General features: G+C 41.4%; 1 protein-coding gene across 6 annotated transcripts in view; it reads right to left on the reverse strand.

Moving 5' to 3' along the window:
* Positions 1 to 14,868, reverse strand: part of npnta (nephronectin a) — a 48,818-nt gene that overhangs the window by 27,957 nt on the left and 5,993 nt on the right. For 3 of the 6 annotated variants that reach the window (XM_046416927.1, XM_046416950.1, XM_046416918.1), the window contains exons 2-3: positions 8,853 to 8,953; positions 3,461 to 3,511 (exon numbers count right to left, since the gene is read on the reverse strand). In XM_046416927.1, the coding sequence (XP_046272883.1) occupies positions 3,461 to 3,511; positions 8,853 to 8,953 (152 nt within the window). The remainder of the gene's footprint in view (positions 1 to 3,460; positions 3,512 to 8,852; positions 8,954 to 14,868) is intronic. The other 3 variants (XM_046416942.1, XM_046416960.1, XM_046416936.1) reach the window with 1 other exon arrangement.

Here is a 14,868-nt window from a genome sequence, read left to right on the forward strand (position 1 = left end):
AAAAGCTTCATTAATTTTGTCATAATACAGTGCAATCAGAGGACTTAATTATCACTGTGGTGGAAGAGGCAATACAAACATGTGTGTGTGTGTGTGTGTGTGTGTGTGTGTAGGTGTGTGTGTAAGGAAAAGAGAGCCAGAGAAAGAGAAACTCTGGGGGAGTTCATCTTTTGTATCTGGAAGGAGGTGTTGATGTAGTTTTATTTGTGCTAATACAACTGCAGGGTTCACAACATTTATGTGTCAGTGATCCTTCATATTACATCCACACATCCTTCTTTGTTCATACCGTAACTTCCTCCAAGGAGATTCGGCTTTTAAGCTTACTGGTATAACTATCAGAAAGATAACTCGGAAACAATTTAACTATGTTGGCCTTGAGACTGCAGCTTGAGGAAAACTCATGCAAACCGATGGAAAAACAAGCAACTAAATCAAATAAAGAAAAATAGTTTCACCAATTTTACAACACATGCACAGCACAAAAAAATTACTGAAAACAGAGTAAACACAACCAAAGGCTTAAGAAATCCTGCAAGGAGCACAGATGACAACAGAAACTGTTTCCAGGGGACGCTAAAAAAGTGACGAACACCCCCCGGACAAGTTTGTTGTTGCGGTTTGTGACTTTTGAAATGACTGAAGTCAGTGATCCGTAAGGGGTGTTGGAAATTGAGCTAAAATGTACTTTTTCCAGTTTTCTTTGACACTTTCTGTGTTTGGTTGCGTTTTCTGTACTTTGCAACATTTTTTTTCTCTCAATGCTTCGCATGTGTTGTCAAGTTGGTGAAGATGTTTTCTTAATTTGCTTTTGTTTTGAATGTTCACACGTTTTCTTAGTGTAGTGAGCTGAGTGTTGATGTTATTTCACATACCACAGTTTGGGTAATAAACACTATGCAGACAAAAGTATGTAGTATAGTAGACAGCTTTGCAGCTATAACAGCTTCTACTCTTCTGGGAAGGCTTTCCACAAGATTTTGGAGGGTTTCTGTTGGAGTTTTTGCCCGTTCCTGCTGTAGAGCATTTGTGAAGTCAGACACTGATGCTGGACCAAAAAGGTCTGGCTCACAATCTCCACTCCTGTTCATCCCAAAGGTGTTGGATGGGGTTGAGGTCAGGACTTTCTTTTGTTCACCGGGACACAGTCATGCTGGAATAGCAAAGGGCTTTCCCCAAACTGTTGCCACAAAGTTGGAAGCATAGCATTGTCCAAAACCTGACAAACAGCCCCATAAAGAGGTGCGTCTGGATAATTTTGTCTATAAGATTTACGAATGGCCAAATCTTTTTACAATACTATAAGACAGTTTCAGGAAAGCTATCCTTCGTCTTAGTGTTTACATCGTAAACAAGTAAAATCCAAGTTATGCTTTTCACGATTTCAATCTTAATTCAAATTTAGTACACAGCATATTTGAATGCACCCGCACTGCTATACTGCGAGGTCCCTTGTACACAAACTGCCATAAACCTTGACCACACTCTGCATTTGTAACTACATTTATGAGACATTCTGTTTGCTCATATCACCTCAGAACAATCCTGCCAAACTTGATGGTGTTTTGGCACCATTTGATTGTGCAGGTGGACAAATTCACTTTCTAAGTGTCTCCTCTTTTCAATGATTTCTATAAATGCTAGAAATAAAGTGAAAGCTGCTTTATCCCTAATAGAGCTGAAGAAGAAAGGGCTTAAATTTTCCATTCATACACACTGAACTTGCAGAACAGCAGGGCCATCCAGGAGAAACAACTTCAGGTGCTCAAGTTTCAGTCTGCAACATTGTTGAGGCTGAATTCAAAGGCACAAAGGTATGTGATGAATCCTTTTACTGGGGTGGATAACATCTCCAGACTCATTCCACTTTATTAGGCTATGTAATCAAATACAATGAAAGTACTGTATCTCACTTGGAGAGGTCTGTGATATGAGCCATGGTGTCAAGTAGTCAGAGTTCACAATTAAAAATTAAAAATGGGCCAATTTGTTGGAGGAAATAGGAAAGAGCTTCTGGAAGTGAAAGTTTATTAAACCCTGGTCTTATCATCAGATAAAATGCAAGCTTCTGATGTTGGTTTGTTAGAGGGTAGTCAAGTGGAGTGCTTTTCATTATTCTCCTACACGGGGGAGGATTTGATTAGCAGGATCAGAGGCAGCCATCAACAGGCTTTGCCTCTGAGGGTATTTTTAAACCTCTGGCCTGGCACAGAGATCAGGGAAATGTCCAGTGTTCATTAACCACAGCAGAGGACACGGAGGACTAAAAATGGTCGTACCAGCTGGAAGGCCAAACATAGCACATATGACCCTCCACGTTCCACGAACGCCATGAAAACATGCCGAGTGATGACACACTTTCACCCTGGTTTACATCAGCCAGTCCTCAGGACAGCATGCTGCTATACTGACTCAGATTCCTTAGATTTACACACAAAGGAAGGTATTATTGTCATTTCTTTTTTGTTTTTTGATACAGATATTGTGTATGAATAATTATACTAGAATAATGCATTACTTCATCAAAGTCAAATGAGAAAAATCATTATCATCAGGTAATTACAAGTTGCGTCATGTTGCAATCAACGGAGTAAATATCTAAGGATGCTTGTAATCATTATTTCATTATCGGCTGCTTGGCTGATTGTTTCTCTGATTAATAAATTCATTGTTTGGCCTGTAAAAATGCCAAAAAATAAAAGGTCTTGACCTTTTATTTATTTTATAGTATTCAGTTTGCTATTATGTAAAACACAGAGAGGCTGAAAATTCTTAACGTTTGCGATGCAGGGACAAGAGAATATTTGGCGCTTGCGCTTGATAAATGACAAACAATCTCTTTATCTAAATTGTTCAGTTGATTGCCTAAACAATTAACTGTCGAAGTGGCTCAGGACTAATGTCAGAAAACATATTACAAAAATTGCAGATCATCTAGTGTCAGATGTCTGAACCTCTGGTCTCGTGCTGTTTGCGTGCAGTGAAAATGTCCCTAATGAAACCTGTAATGTTGCGGAGAACATTTTGTTTACCTCGGCGATGGAGTATGATGTAGCTTTCTGTGTAGTTACACATTCAGAGCATCTCAGGCCACAGTAAATACTCAATTTTCACTCTGAGCCACAGAGATGGATTTATTACTGTTAGATTAATTAACAGGCTTTATGGATTTCAACTTCAAGGGTTTCATTAGTATTTTACAGGATGGACTGAAGGGGCAGCTGAATCTTAATGAGACACCGAAGAACTTCGGCATAATTCATGTTAGACATGGCTTCAGGTGCAATCAGGTCTGCAGAGTGTAAGCTGTTTGCATAGATCTGAGGCCAGGGGAAGTAGAGGGTGGCCACTGCCAAAGGGCACGAGGTGTTAGTGGTGTCGACTGAGCCCAGGATTCAGAGGATGTGCCCCAAGCAATACAAGTCCAGCAAGATTATTTCAAGAAACATGTGGAGCTAACCTTGGGGCTGGCACCTTATCCCGGCTACTCTGTGAGTTAAGGCGAAGAGAGCTGCAAAACAAACAGCCAAACAAAAACAGAGGATGCGGGCATTGTTAAGTCTTTGTGAGAAAATAAACAAACAAACAAACAAACAAACAAACATGATGTTAGAGGGCAAAGCCTGGTCATTTTCAAAAGCAAATGTTTCAGAAATAAAATAATAATAATAAAATTCACACACATGCACACAGTCTGGAGTACTGGAGTCACACATATTCCCATTTGCCTCTATGAAAGCATTTACAGTTGAGTTTTAAATTAAAACGAGGTCCAATGACTGTCTCCAGGGATGTTCTCTTATCCCAGAAAATCTTACTACTCCTTATCACTCCCATCTAAACATATTGCAGTTTTTCCTCACACAGTGTGAAACAGTAAGATTAGAACTCAAACGATATCATTGCACTAAAGGAAAACACCACCAGCATCATTCAACAAGATCGCAGTCCTGCTTCCCCTAATATAAAGGCAGCATGCTGCAGCTACCTGACAGTGAACCGATTCTTTTCAAGATGTTTTGAATAGAGTTAAGTAATTCTGAACATGTGCCTTTTATTCCTGCATGCATTCCCTCGAATTTTTACGAGCAAAAGTCTTTCATTTTGCTTTTACCTTATTACCTCAAGCAGGCAACCAGGCACACTTTTTTAGAGGGGCCTTTACAGCCCGGTGATCATGAAAGAAAGCGAAGCAGACAAGGAAACTGCACAGACAATCACAATGAAGTGAAATACTTAAACAGAGATATCACTTTTCTGCTTTCATCGCTCACTTGTTAGCTCAGATTACCAATTCAAACGTCCTGCCTTAATCCCGTCCACACCATTTGCAGAAACAAAGACCGCACTCAATCAAACTAAATCCTGGTCTCAGTGGATTTGTAAAACCCAACAGGACCTCTGAAGAAATTATACTGTTTGATCTATTTAATATAAAGGTGATATTCAACCCAGTTCCTTTACAACGCAGGGGGAAATAAATGCAGGTCTTTCTGCAAGGGCAGTTTTCAAGTCCTTTGGAAGAAGTTGATGGACATCTAGTCAAGCGCTTTGAGACATGAAGTAACGAGTTTTCATAAGCAAAATGCAAGTCAGTTCTCAGGTCTCTGAGGTTGACACTGAAAATAACAGCATTTAAATTCTTATCCTAAAAGTCTTCTTTTGGTTTGTTTTTTTTTTTTCATGAGCTGAGCTTTAGGTCTAATAAGTGAAATATCTGTAGCTATACAAGGCCTGATAATTCTTGTCTCATCATTGTTTAATTGTTCCAGTACTTGACCTGGTCGGGACAGACTGGGACTTGATTTCTCAACCTGAATGTTTTTGATTGCAAATATCAACTGTTTGAAGAGCCAAATCTCTGGGCAAGTCAGGTCCAAGTCAAGTTTCAGCTCATTCAGTCACTACAACATCAGTGTGAATATAATCCAACTCTAGACAAGAGTGCTAATACCAGAGGATCAACAAAACCCAACATTACATTCAGTACTTCAGCATCATCCTTGCAGATCTTTTATGTACCTGACTGACTGAGTGAACCATTTGCATACAAACACTAGCCGGATCGACCTGTTGATTAGATTAAGCGTTATTACTGAAAAGTGTATTATGCTGGAAACGCAATTAGCTATGTAATTGCTCAAGAGTGTTCATACGCTTTCAGTGGCAATAAAACATTCGCGATGGCAGTTGGTTAGAATAAGCAGCTTCAAGAGTAGCGCTGAACTGTCGGATGGCCTGTCAGAACATTATAAGTGGAGCTTCAGTTTACTATAAATCTGAAGCTCCACTCTCTCTTTCTCCATCTGCCTGACTTTCTCACTTATCTCCCTCTCTCGACGTCTCCTCCCCACTCTGGCTCCTTACCTCTGAACCATTTCCCTACACCACAGGATTTCTACTTTCTCCAACTTTTAGTCTGTTCTGTCCCCCGCTCCTTCACTCTTTTCAGTTCTGGGAGCTTTAAAAAAAAAAAAAGAAAAGGTTGATCCATTAAGTTTCTCATTGTCTGAGAGGGGTTGCACAAACTGATCGCTGAGCTCTGTGGTTGAGAAAGCCACAATCCAATAGCTTCAATCTAATCTCTTCTATCACCACGGAACCTTACCAAGACCTGAAATCTGTAATGGCTGCATCCTCTCACACACACACACACACACACACACACACACACACACAAGGTTTAAATCAACACCTTACAGGCTTGATGGAATACTGATTGTAGTCTCAAGTGAATGATTTGAGCTGTGAACTCAGTCAGGAGCATTTGGAAGCATTAAAGCAGGCACTTTGCGAGTGATTTAACTCACAGAACAGATATGGTGTTTTGAAAAAAAGAAGGAAAAAAAAAAAAAAAAAGGTGGCGCAGTGAAAGTGCCGAGCAGCTTTATATGGTGGTTAAGCTCAACATTAGCTCATGTTTTTGGCTCATTGTGGAACATGCGGGACTCCAGAACAACAAAGAAAACATGTCGACACACTGCTGTTTGGCTGGTCGAGTGAGTGATGCAATTTAATGTGACTGTGCGTAATCGTTAAATAAATGTCAGATATGAATATCATCACCCTTCGAGAGGCAAACAACAACTGTTATGTCTTGTGTAACGGTTACAGTTAAACTATGGCGTGCGCTGGGGCAATTTTTTGTTAATGTTTGCATTTTAAGTGGGTAACCAAAGCTTCCGCGATAATAAAGTCATCTTCTTCTTTCTCGTCCTCATCCAAAACCCGTATCTATTCCACCTTGAATTTTCTGAACACGGGATGCCGTGAAGGCAGAGAGCCCAGAACAGATGCACTGGGAGGTATTGGGCAATGAGACGGCAGCCTCCTGCCAGGATTACCGCTGAGTCTGGCCCCATGTTCAAACAAACACTATCAAATGATACAATTGAGCTGTCTGAGTAAAACAGCAGTGTTTTTGCATGAATCATTTCGACACAGATTGTGTAGTTCAGGTGTCAAGGCCTTCGGAAAATGTCGGAGTTTGTTCGAACAAGGGCAATTATCGGTTAAAAAAAAGAAAAAAAATCTTCTAATTTACAACCATGAAATCAGCCCCCTTCAGCTACGAGTGTGAGGGTCTGTCCCACAAAACACAGGCATAAGTAGCTTTTGTGTTTATGAGAGAATAAAATTATCATATTTTGTCTCTAATAGACACGAAGCGAGAGGTGGATAAGAAGCAGATTTGTCTTACAGAGACCTCAGGTTAATCTGACTGAGCCATAAGAATAAAAAAACACTGAAGCCCATGAATTCAAGTAATACTGCATGTGCTCTCCACAGTGAAAATAAGAAATCTTGCAGTGCAGCATCGAGTAAGAAAAAGATGGCACTCGGCCACTTTTACATGAAAATAGACTGAGCAACTGCTGTTAAACTCAAAAAAATTCAGCAGTCTTTTAGTAGCTCAGACCTTGGACCCAACAAGCAGTGTGTGACATACTTCCCTTATAAAGTAACCAAAATAAAATGAGTTTCCAAAAAAAAGATCAGCTTCAGAGAATGGTGAGCTTTAGTACATAAGAATATGAATCATAATAAGGACATTTCAGCAATGAGAAAAACAAAATGAGTGGATTAATACACAGTATCTTAACAAGCTATAAATATGTGGTCCAACCCAACATGCAGCATTATGAACCTTTTTAGGTCTTTTCCACAGCAGGTATAACAACCCATAACCTGAGAGCTTCCAGTTACCTCAAACTCTAAGAATACCACTTTGGTACTGCTTTGTGTTTCCACTGTTGTGTAAAAATTTTAGATGCGCCTCTTGTGAGTGAGTGCAGCTGTGGGGCAAACAAGAGAAGAAAGGGCGCTGATGATCGAGATGAAAATTTGTAAATAATTCCTAAACAGGATGGAAAACATCAGAAAGCGGAAACATAAATTGATGTCTGAGGAGAGAAAATGATCATCTCTGACCACAAATACATCATTGGCCAACAAAACAAGCTTCCGGCAAGTTTTTTTCAGTAATGAATGGTTACTGCCGTGTTCTTGTGTTTGCTGTGGTGGTCCGTTGGCTCAACTAATGGCGACTGACGGTGCGGCCTGCACATCCTGTCAGTATCTGCAACTTAGGATTTAGAATTTCGGGATGTGAGCTTAAAGCAGGCAGAGACCAGAGGAAACAAAACAAGAAACCAGGACGATAGCAGCACATTAAAGCAACCGTTCCACATGAAATACACTTAATCGCTTTCCTAAAGTGACCTGGACGAGAAGACCGGGACCGCTTTGTATGCTACATATGAAACTACTGCAAGCAGCCAGCGCACTGAGCTTGGCATAAAGACTGGAAACACGGGGAAACAGCTGGCAATGTGCTACCCAAAGGTTAAAGTCTAGCGTGAGTGTTAGATGTTGGCGGGTTTCTCCCCAGTAACAGTCTTGATTTTAATATTTCGGCTGCTGCTGTAGCTTCATATTCAGCAGATAGATCTAAGAGCGGTAGCCTGCTGATTTCCTCATGCAAATCTCTTGATAAGGACACGAATAATAATATTTGATTATGATGATATTATTGTGACTATTATGATACACAAACTGTCTAACAGTTCCTTCAGCTTGTGAGTTGCTAAGTTCCTGCTGTGGAAAAAGCCTCTTATGTGTTAACCCCTTCTTGATTAGACCTCCGCAGCAACGCAGCAGCTACACCAGCACAGGCACCAAGCCAAGCAGAGGATCTGACATTTGTGAGGCAACTGGCCAGATTTGAAAGCCACGCTGGGATATTCACACCTCTATGAGTAACATTACAGAGAAGCAGCGGATCTTCACACAATGTAAATATTTATGCATTAATATTTCACACAGTCCATCTGACACAGGCGTGTGGTAACGACAGGACACGTTCCTCTGAATCCTGTTGCGGAATATACAGATGAGTTGAGGTTTGTACACCTGACAACACCATTGATTGTGTTCACACCACTCTTCCTGATTTTCCTTGCTCTGGCAGTGTTAGCTGGCTTGTTTTTTTTGCACAGTAGCAATCTGCAATCAATCTTCTATCTACCCTTGAATGTGTCCACCTGCAGCTACAGTCTCTCCCTCATTACGGCCACCCGCAGTGTGAATATAAATGTCAACTCCGGTCCAACCTGCCATTACCATCAGTCTTTACTCAAAGATTGTCTCAGGTGTGATGCTCCATTAGCTGTACGTGTTTCTGTTGTGATAGCCTGTACGTGTGTGTTTCCCCTGAGCTTCTAGTCATTGTGGTAGTGTTACAGCTTCTCCTCTGTCTAATTGCATCTTTGACCCCAGCTTGAAACCCAGCAACCTTGTTAGCCCTGTTTGCCCCCAGCAGCAGCAGCAGCAGCAGGCATGGTGGCACTCACGCTGGCAGTGACCCCAGGAGCGGCGCGTCCATCCCCAGCAGCAGTCCACCCTGGCTCCGTATCGACACAGGCCGTTGGACGAGGCCATCTGCCGCGGCCACCTGTGAGAGGACGTCATAATTAGCTCACAGCCAATTAAAATGTCTTAATGAAAAGCAGGGGTCTTTTCAATGTTGGAGAAAGGCATCAGAGCATATACGTGGTCCATTTCATGTTGCTGCTGTTAATTTTGTTCTTCATCTTTTTGCACCTTTCCAATGACAGCAGTGATGTAGAAGTTTTAATTGCTCATGAAATGTCAGAAAACAATGACAAATGCCCAAAACAGATTCCCAGATCCCAAGGTGACACCTTTCAAAGCCATTTTTTTTCATCCCTCAACGCAAAGATATTGAATTTATCTTCATATACGACAAAAGACACAACAAAAAGTCACATTAGAGGGAAATGTCTGCTTGATAAAACAATTAATTGGTCACCAGCATACAACAGAACTGCTGGTTAACTTTCTCTCTGCAATACTATAAAGTATAAAACTCACTCTACATTTTCTCCGTGACTTTTCACTGTTTTCTTACAACAGATTATGGTTGCATCATGGAAATAAAACTGATCGCCCATCAGACCATGTTGGTTTGGGTGATGTCAAACCGGAGACCTGCGTTGAAAGGCTGCCAGAGCCCATTTGAATTTAGCCTACAGTGTGCATCAGTGCATGACTGACGCTCACGTCCGAGATGACCGCATTAGTGGTCATTACAAGGCTTGAGAAACATATTAGCAGCTGCATCCTGTCCTGCCTGCTGCCCTTGAAAGTATTTTCCAAAGTCCCTCTGTTACATTAACGTGTGTCAGAGTCCGTGTCCTTGTACTGTATGTTTAAAGAACAGAGTCAGACATCACAACAGTGGCAGATAATAGTACCTCTTCTGCAGAGAGAACATGTAGGTATTAAGCCAGATATAAGTGCTGCAATTCCTTTAAGAGAAATTACAGCAGGATGTTTTTGTTACACCATGTTCCATTCTGTTCAGAGCGAGAAATAGCTTCTTGGCAGACGGCGCATGTGGATTACCTTTTTATCTGTACCAAGGCTCACCACATATTTATGGAGAGAATAGGGGGAAGGAATGAGTCCATTTAAGGATACTGATGAAAATCCAAGCCACATACTTTGAGAGCCTGTTACCTAAAATTTAGCAAGTTATAAAAGAATCAGAAGCTGGGAGAGTTTTTGCTGTGGTACAATGAAGACAATCTTTTTTCCCCTTGAGCACTGAGAGCCCTCTTTCATTATCATTATAAGAGCTCTTACGCACCTGAGAATTTTATGCTGATCACTGAATAAATCTAATACATGAAAAGTGAGTGACATGAACTGACACTGACAGGAGTTGGACAGATGGGATGCAAACAATGTAGCCCAGTGACAGAACAACAGAGAAATTCTCTTGACAGACTTCCTTTACACAAAAGATGCTTTCTTTTGTCCCTCAATGAGGAAAGAGTGGTTGTTGCTCAGTATTCAAGACACATCCATTGCCACTATCCCTGCCTGTTAGCGTCTCTGTGCCAAGATGAGGAAATGCTAATGCTTGCCCCCGCTGCCAATCACCTCATTAGAAAAAAAAAACTCGATGGATGCTAAGTGAGAGTGGCAGATCCAGGGAAAATGTTTGTCTGCTGCCTGGCAAGCAAGAAGGCAGTCAGGCAGGGAGAAACTGCAAGCACACAGTAAGAGAAGATAGGACTGGAGAGGCAGATAGTGAAGAAAGAAAGGGAAAGGAAGGGAAATGGGGAAAGGAAAGGAAAGGAAAGGAAAATGTCTTGGAAAAGGTCCGGACAGCAGCCAGGTCTTGATGCCACTATCTCTGCAAGTGACATGCACCCACATACACACATGCACAAATATGGCACCCGCTGTCCCTCCGTACTGTAAACAAAAAACAAAACAAGAAAATCTCCGCCGGTAGCAAATTTCACTTAACTGGGAGGATGGTGACAGCTTAAAAACAAAAAAAACCAAAAAAAAAACATTTGACAACCTCATGTGACATTTCAGTGATATTTAAACCTGGTGACTGGAAGATGAATTCATCCTGATGTTTTTGCACACGCTCTTGAATTTATTCATCAGTGTGCACAAGGTAATTATCATCTTAGGATATAGAGGCATCATGTGGGAAGAGTTTATGCTGCTATGGGTGCACCTGCTCCTGTATAACATGGTCTCATATCCCCTTTGAAGTTACATGACATTAAGCATTCACTGAACCTAATGACTCCCAGTAGGAAGTTTCCCATCCCAAACATGCCATCACATCTAAAACAGTTTCCACAGAATTCTCTGAGTTAAAGGGATATTTTGATTTCTGCCACAGCCCCATCTAACTGTGAAAATGAAACACTCATCACACACACACACACACACACACACACAATCCAGGTTTTGTCTTCTTTATACACTCGTCATCATGTTTTAATGGCCTCAAATGAAAGCTCTTTTCAAATGGCAGCCCAGCTATTAACACCAGGGACTCGGGCGGCAATCTGTGAAATTTAGTGGTGATTAGCACAAGTCTTGTTCCTTGGTCTGTCAACCTTTGTGTAACATTTATAAAGAAAGAAAGAAAAATCAGTCAATCACACATTGTGTGATGAAATGTTATTACCCTGCCAGATCTTGTTTTCTAGCTCTCTAGCTCTTTCTTATTGGATGTCTTTATGTTGCCAGAAAAGTTTGTGATAATTAGCTTCAACGTAGTGCTGACCTCTGTAATCATCCTGTGTGACTTTGATTCTTGAATGTTCTTTGAATCTATGTGTTTAAAGTCCCCTCATTTGGGATTCCCATTATTTTGTCAATTAAACTGTCAATCAATAAATTAGTAGATCGACAAAATATTAATCCTCAACTATTTTTTATATAATCGATTAATTGCTGACGTCATTTTTTAAGCAATATTTATGAGATTATAATAAAAATTAACAGTAATTGCAGCCCTACTCCGATCTGTAGACAGAAATCCAACGTCAGTCTATCCATCTGTCCATCGTCGTGGGGGGGCTGGAGCCTATCCCAGCTGACTACCAGTAGGAGGGGTACACCCTGGACTGGCTGTCTGTCAATCACAGGGCTGACACACAAAGAGAGACAACCACACACGCTCTCTCTCTTTCTCTCTCTCTCACACACACACACACACATCTAGGGATAATGTAGAGTAGCCAATTAACCACTGCACCACTGTGCCGAACCTTGTCAGTTTAATGTAAAATTATTACCAAGAGAGAAACAACAGACAGACAGACAGATGAGGTTAAAAAAAAAATACCGGATGGAAGCTGCAAAAAGGCTGCAGTCTATGTAGGCAAAAGTATTGGGACACACCTTTTTATTATTGTATGAGTGTGGTATGGGGATGTTTTCAAGGGTTGTGCTGAACCTCTGACTTCCAGTGAAGGGAAATCTTAATGCTTCAGCATACCAAGACATTTTGGACAAGGCTATGCTTCCAACTTTGTGGCAACAGTTTGGTGAAGACCCTTTTCTATTCCAACATGACTGAGTCTCAGTGCACAAAGCAAAGCTCCATAAAGACATGGTTGGATGAGTTTGGTGTGGAAGAACTTGACTCGACCGCATGGAGTCCTGACCTCAACCCCATCCAACACCTTTGGGATGAACTGGAACACAGATTGTGAGCCAGGCCTTTTGGTCCAACATCAGTGTCTGACCTCACAAATGCTCTACTTTATCAAAGGGCAAACATTCCCACAGAAACTCTCCAAAATCTTGTGAAAAGCCTTCCCAGAAGAGTGAAAGCTGTTGTAGCTGCAAAGCTGTCTGCGTACTATAATGTGATGTTATTAAAGTTCCTGTTGGTGGTGGTCAGGTGTCCCAATATTTTTGTCTATATAGTGTATCTTAAATCTGAATTTTTACTTGTTTTTCCAGTAGCATCAAATGAGAATGTGGTAAAGCAAATATTTTGTTTGCCTGGAGGACTCTGAGAAAATAAATAAAATATATAAATACACCTATATGAATCAAGTTTTCTCAACATGTCAGGAATAGATGGGCATGACATTTGAGCCTGAGCTCGTGATGTTACAGAGCCTATTAACAAAGATGCAGAGTAATAACTCCTGAGCTCACAGTGGATGTTGGGCAAAAGGTGTCTGTTTGGTGCAGTTGGAGTGATAAGGAGACCGGAACCTCATGACATGCAACAGGTCCTGGATTATTCAAACAAACATTTCCCTCTCATGCTTTCTCCTACACACTCATATAAAAATACACACACATGTTGAATATGGAAACCAGTTTCAAGTCCTCAGTGTTTCTCTCAGTCCTCTCTTCACGCTGAATTTAGCCGGCGGCAGCTGTGCACAGCCATCAGCTCACCGTTTCATAACTGCAGCCATGTCAAAGACGTACTGCCCATTTCTTAGAACATTCATGAAACATTTATGAACATTTTGAATCTCAATCAACAATGGGAGCTACGTGACCCTGCACAAAGAAGGAAGGCCATTTTTTTTTTAGATACATTTTGTCCCTGGTGATATTCTACTGAACGAAAAGCTGGCATATCAAATGGACGTGAGAATAATACCTGTATTTATTACCCCGAGGCTCTGAATAATGATCCTAAATTGCACTAAGCCTTGAAGGAACTGAAGCAGATAATTATTACCCTTCACGCATGCACTGTGACACCTCCTCTCAGACACAGACTATCAGACAAGGTTCTTCCAGCAGAACCTGAGCAGTTGATATCCGCTATGGGAACACCATCCCTCATCCACTGTTTTACTAATGGACACAGAGCTGGCCTATTTCTCCTGCCTGACAGTGAAGAGTAGTTAGTCGATCGCTCACAGAGGAGCAGTGTGGGGTGTGTAGAGTGATAATCAGCTCCATGAAGGTCCTAATTCAGAGCGATGATAATTTAATCCATTATCCAAGAGTGACTGTTGGATGGATTTTCATCATAAAGACACGTAAAGATGTTGACTGCTGCATTTGTAGCATCTTGGTGTGAAAGACTTGCTCGAACCTGCCAAGCTCAGCTGAAGGCATGAGTACTCATAAGGTGTCTGCTGTCTTAATGAACCATCATACAGGCTGCCAGATCTGCATGCAGACTGCCAAGACTATCACATTAACACAAAGCACCATGTGGGATATTGACAAATACCTGAGATGGAGATGAGTGAGAAATCATCCAGCCTGTTAAATCTAAATGCTATTTTACACAACAAAAGGGAAGTGGAAGACATTCAGCGAGTGGCCAGAAAAAAATAAAAAACAACCTATGATGTAATATAAGGCAACAGCCCCTTGTGTTGCACCGTCCAGGCTGTACCATTGACACACTTCCACGTCCACCTCGTTCACAATTGTGGAGAAGCAAAATATTTTTGTCCTAAATGACTTGCATTCAACCCCTGCAGGAATACAAGGTATATGATGTCAACAACCGTAAGTGTATTCTTTCCAAACAACCAGCTAAGGGCATACTCAGCACTGCAATACGAGAGCTAATGGGATGTTCTCCTAGAATGAAAGGGAATGAAATGTTTTTAGTGCCAGCATGGCATGTGTAGCCTTTAAAGGTGGGTTTGCTGCAGTGAAAGACGGGCAGTGACTCTGCTGTCCTGGCTGCAGTCGCAGGTCAATTTCACCACTGTGAGATTAATTCTCCACGGGGACTAATAACCACAGAATCAGCTCCGAAACAGTGCTACAAAGAATTAGAATTAAATCATGACGGAGCTGCTAAATTGCATTACGGCACAAGTGCCTGGCCATACAGCACTGTGCACCAGATTTGTGCTCTTCTCTCTCTTTCTTCAGAATAAAATGCCAGTGTTGATTGCACCTGCATCCTCTGCATCATCTGACTCTACTCTACGTGGTAATTCAATAACAAAACGAGCAAGGGATGCTAATTGCTCTGTCGTCGCCTGCAACAACCAACTTGAAAGTCCTATCAACTTCCGACAGCCA

The sequence above is a fragment of the Scatophagus argus genome, chromosome 2 (genome assembly GCF_020382885.2).
Source record: "Scatophagus argus isolate fScaArg1 chromosome 2, fScaArg1.pri, whole genome shotgun sequence".
Classification (NCBI taxonomy): domain Eukaryota; kingdom Metazoa; phylum Chordata; class Actinopteri; family Scatophagidae; genus Scatophagus; species Scatophagus argus.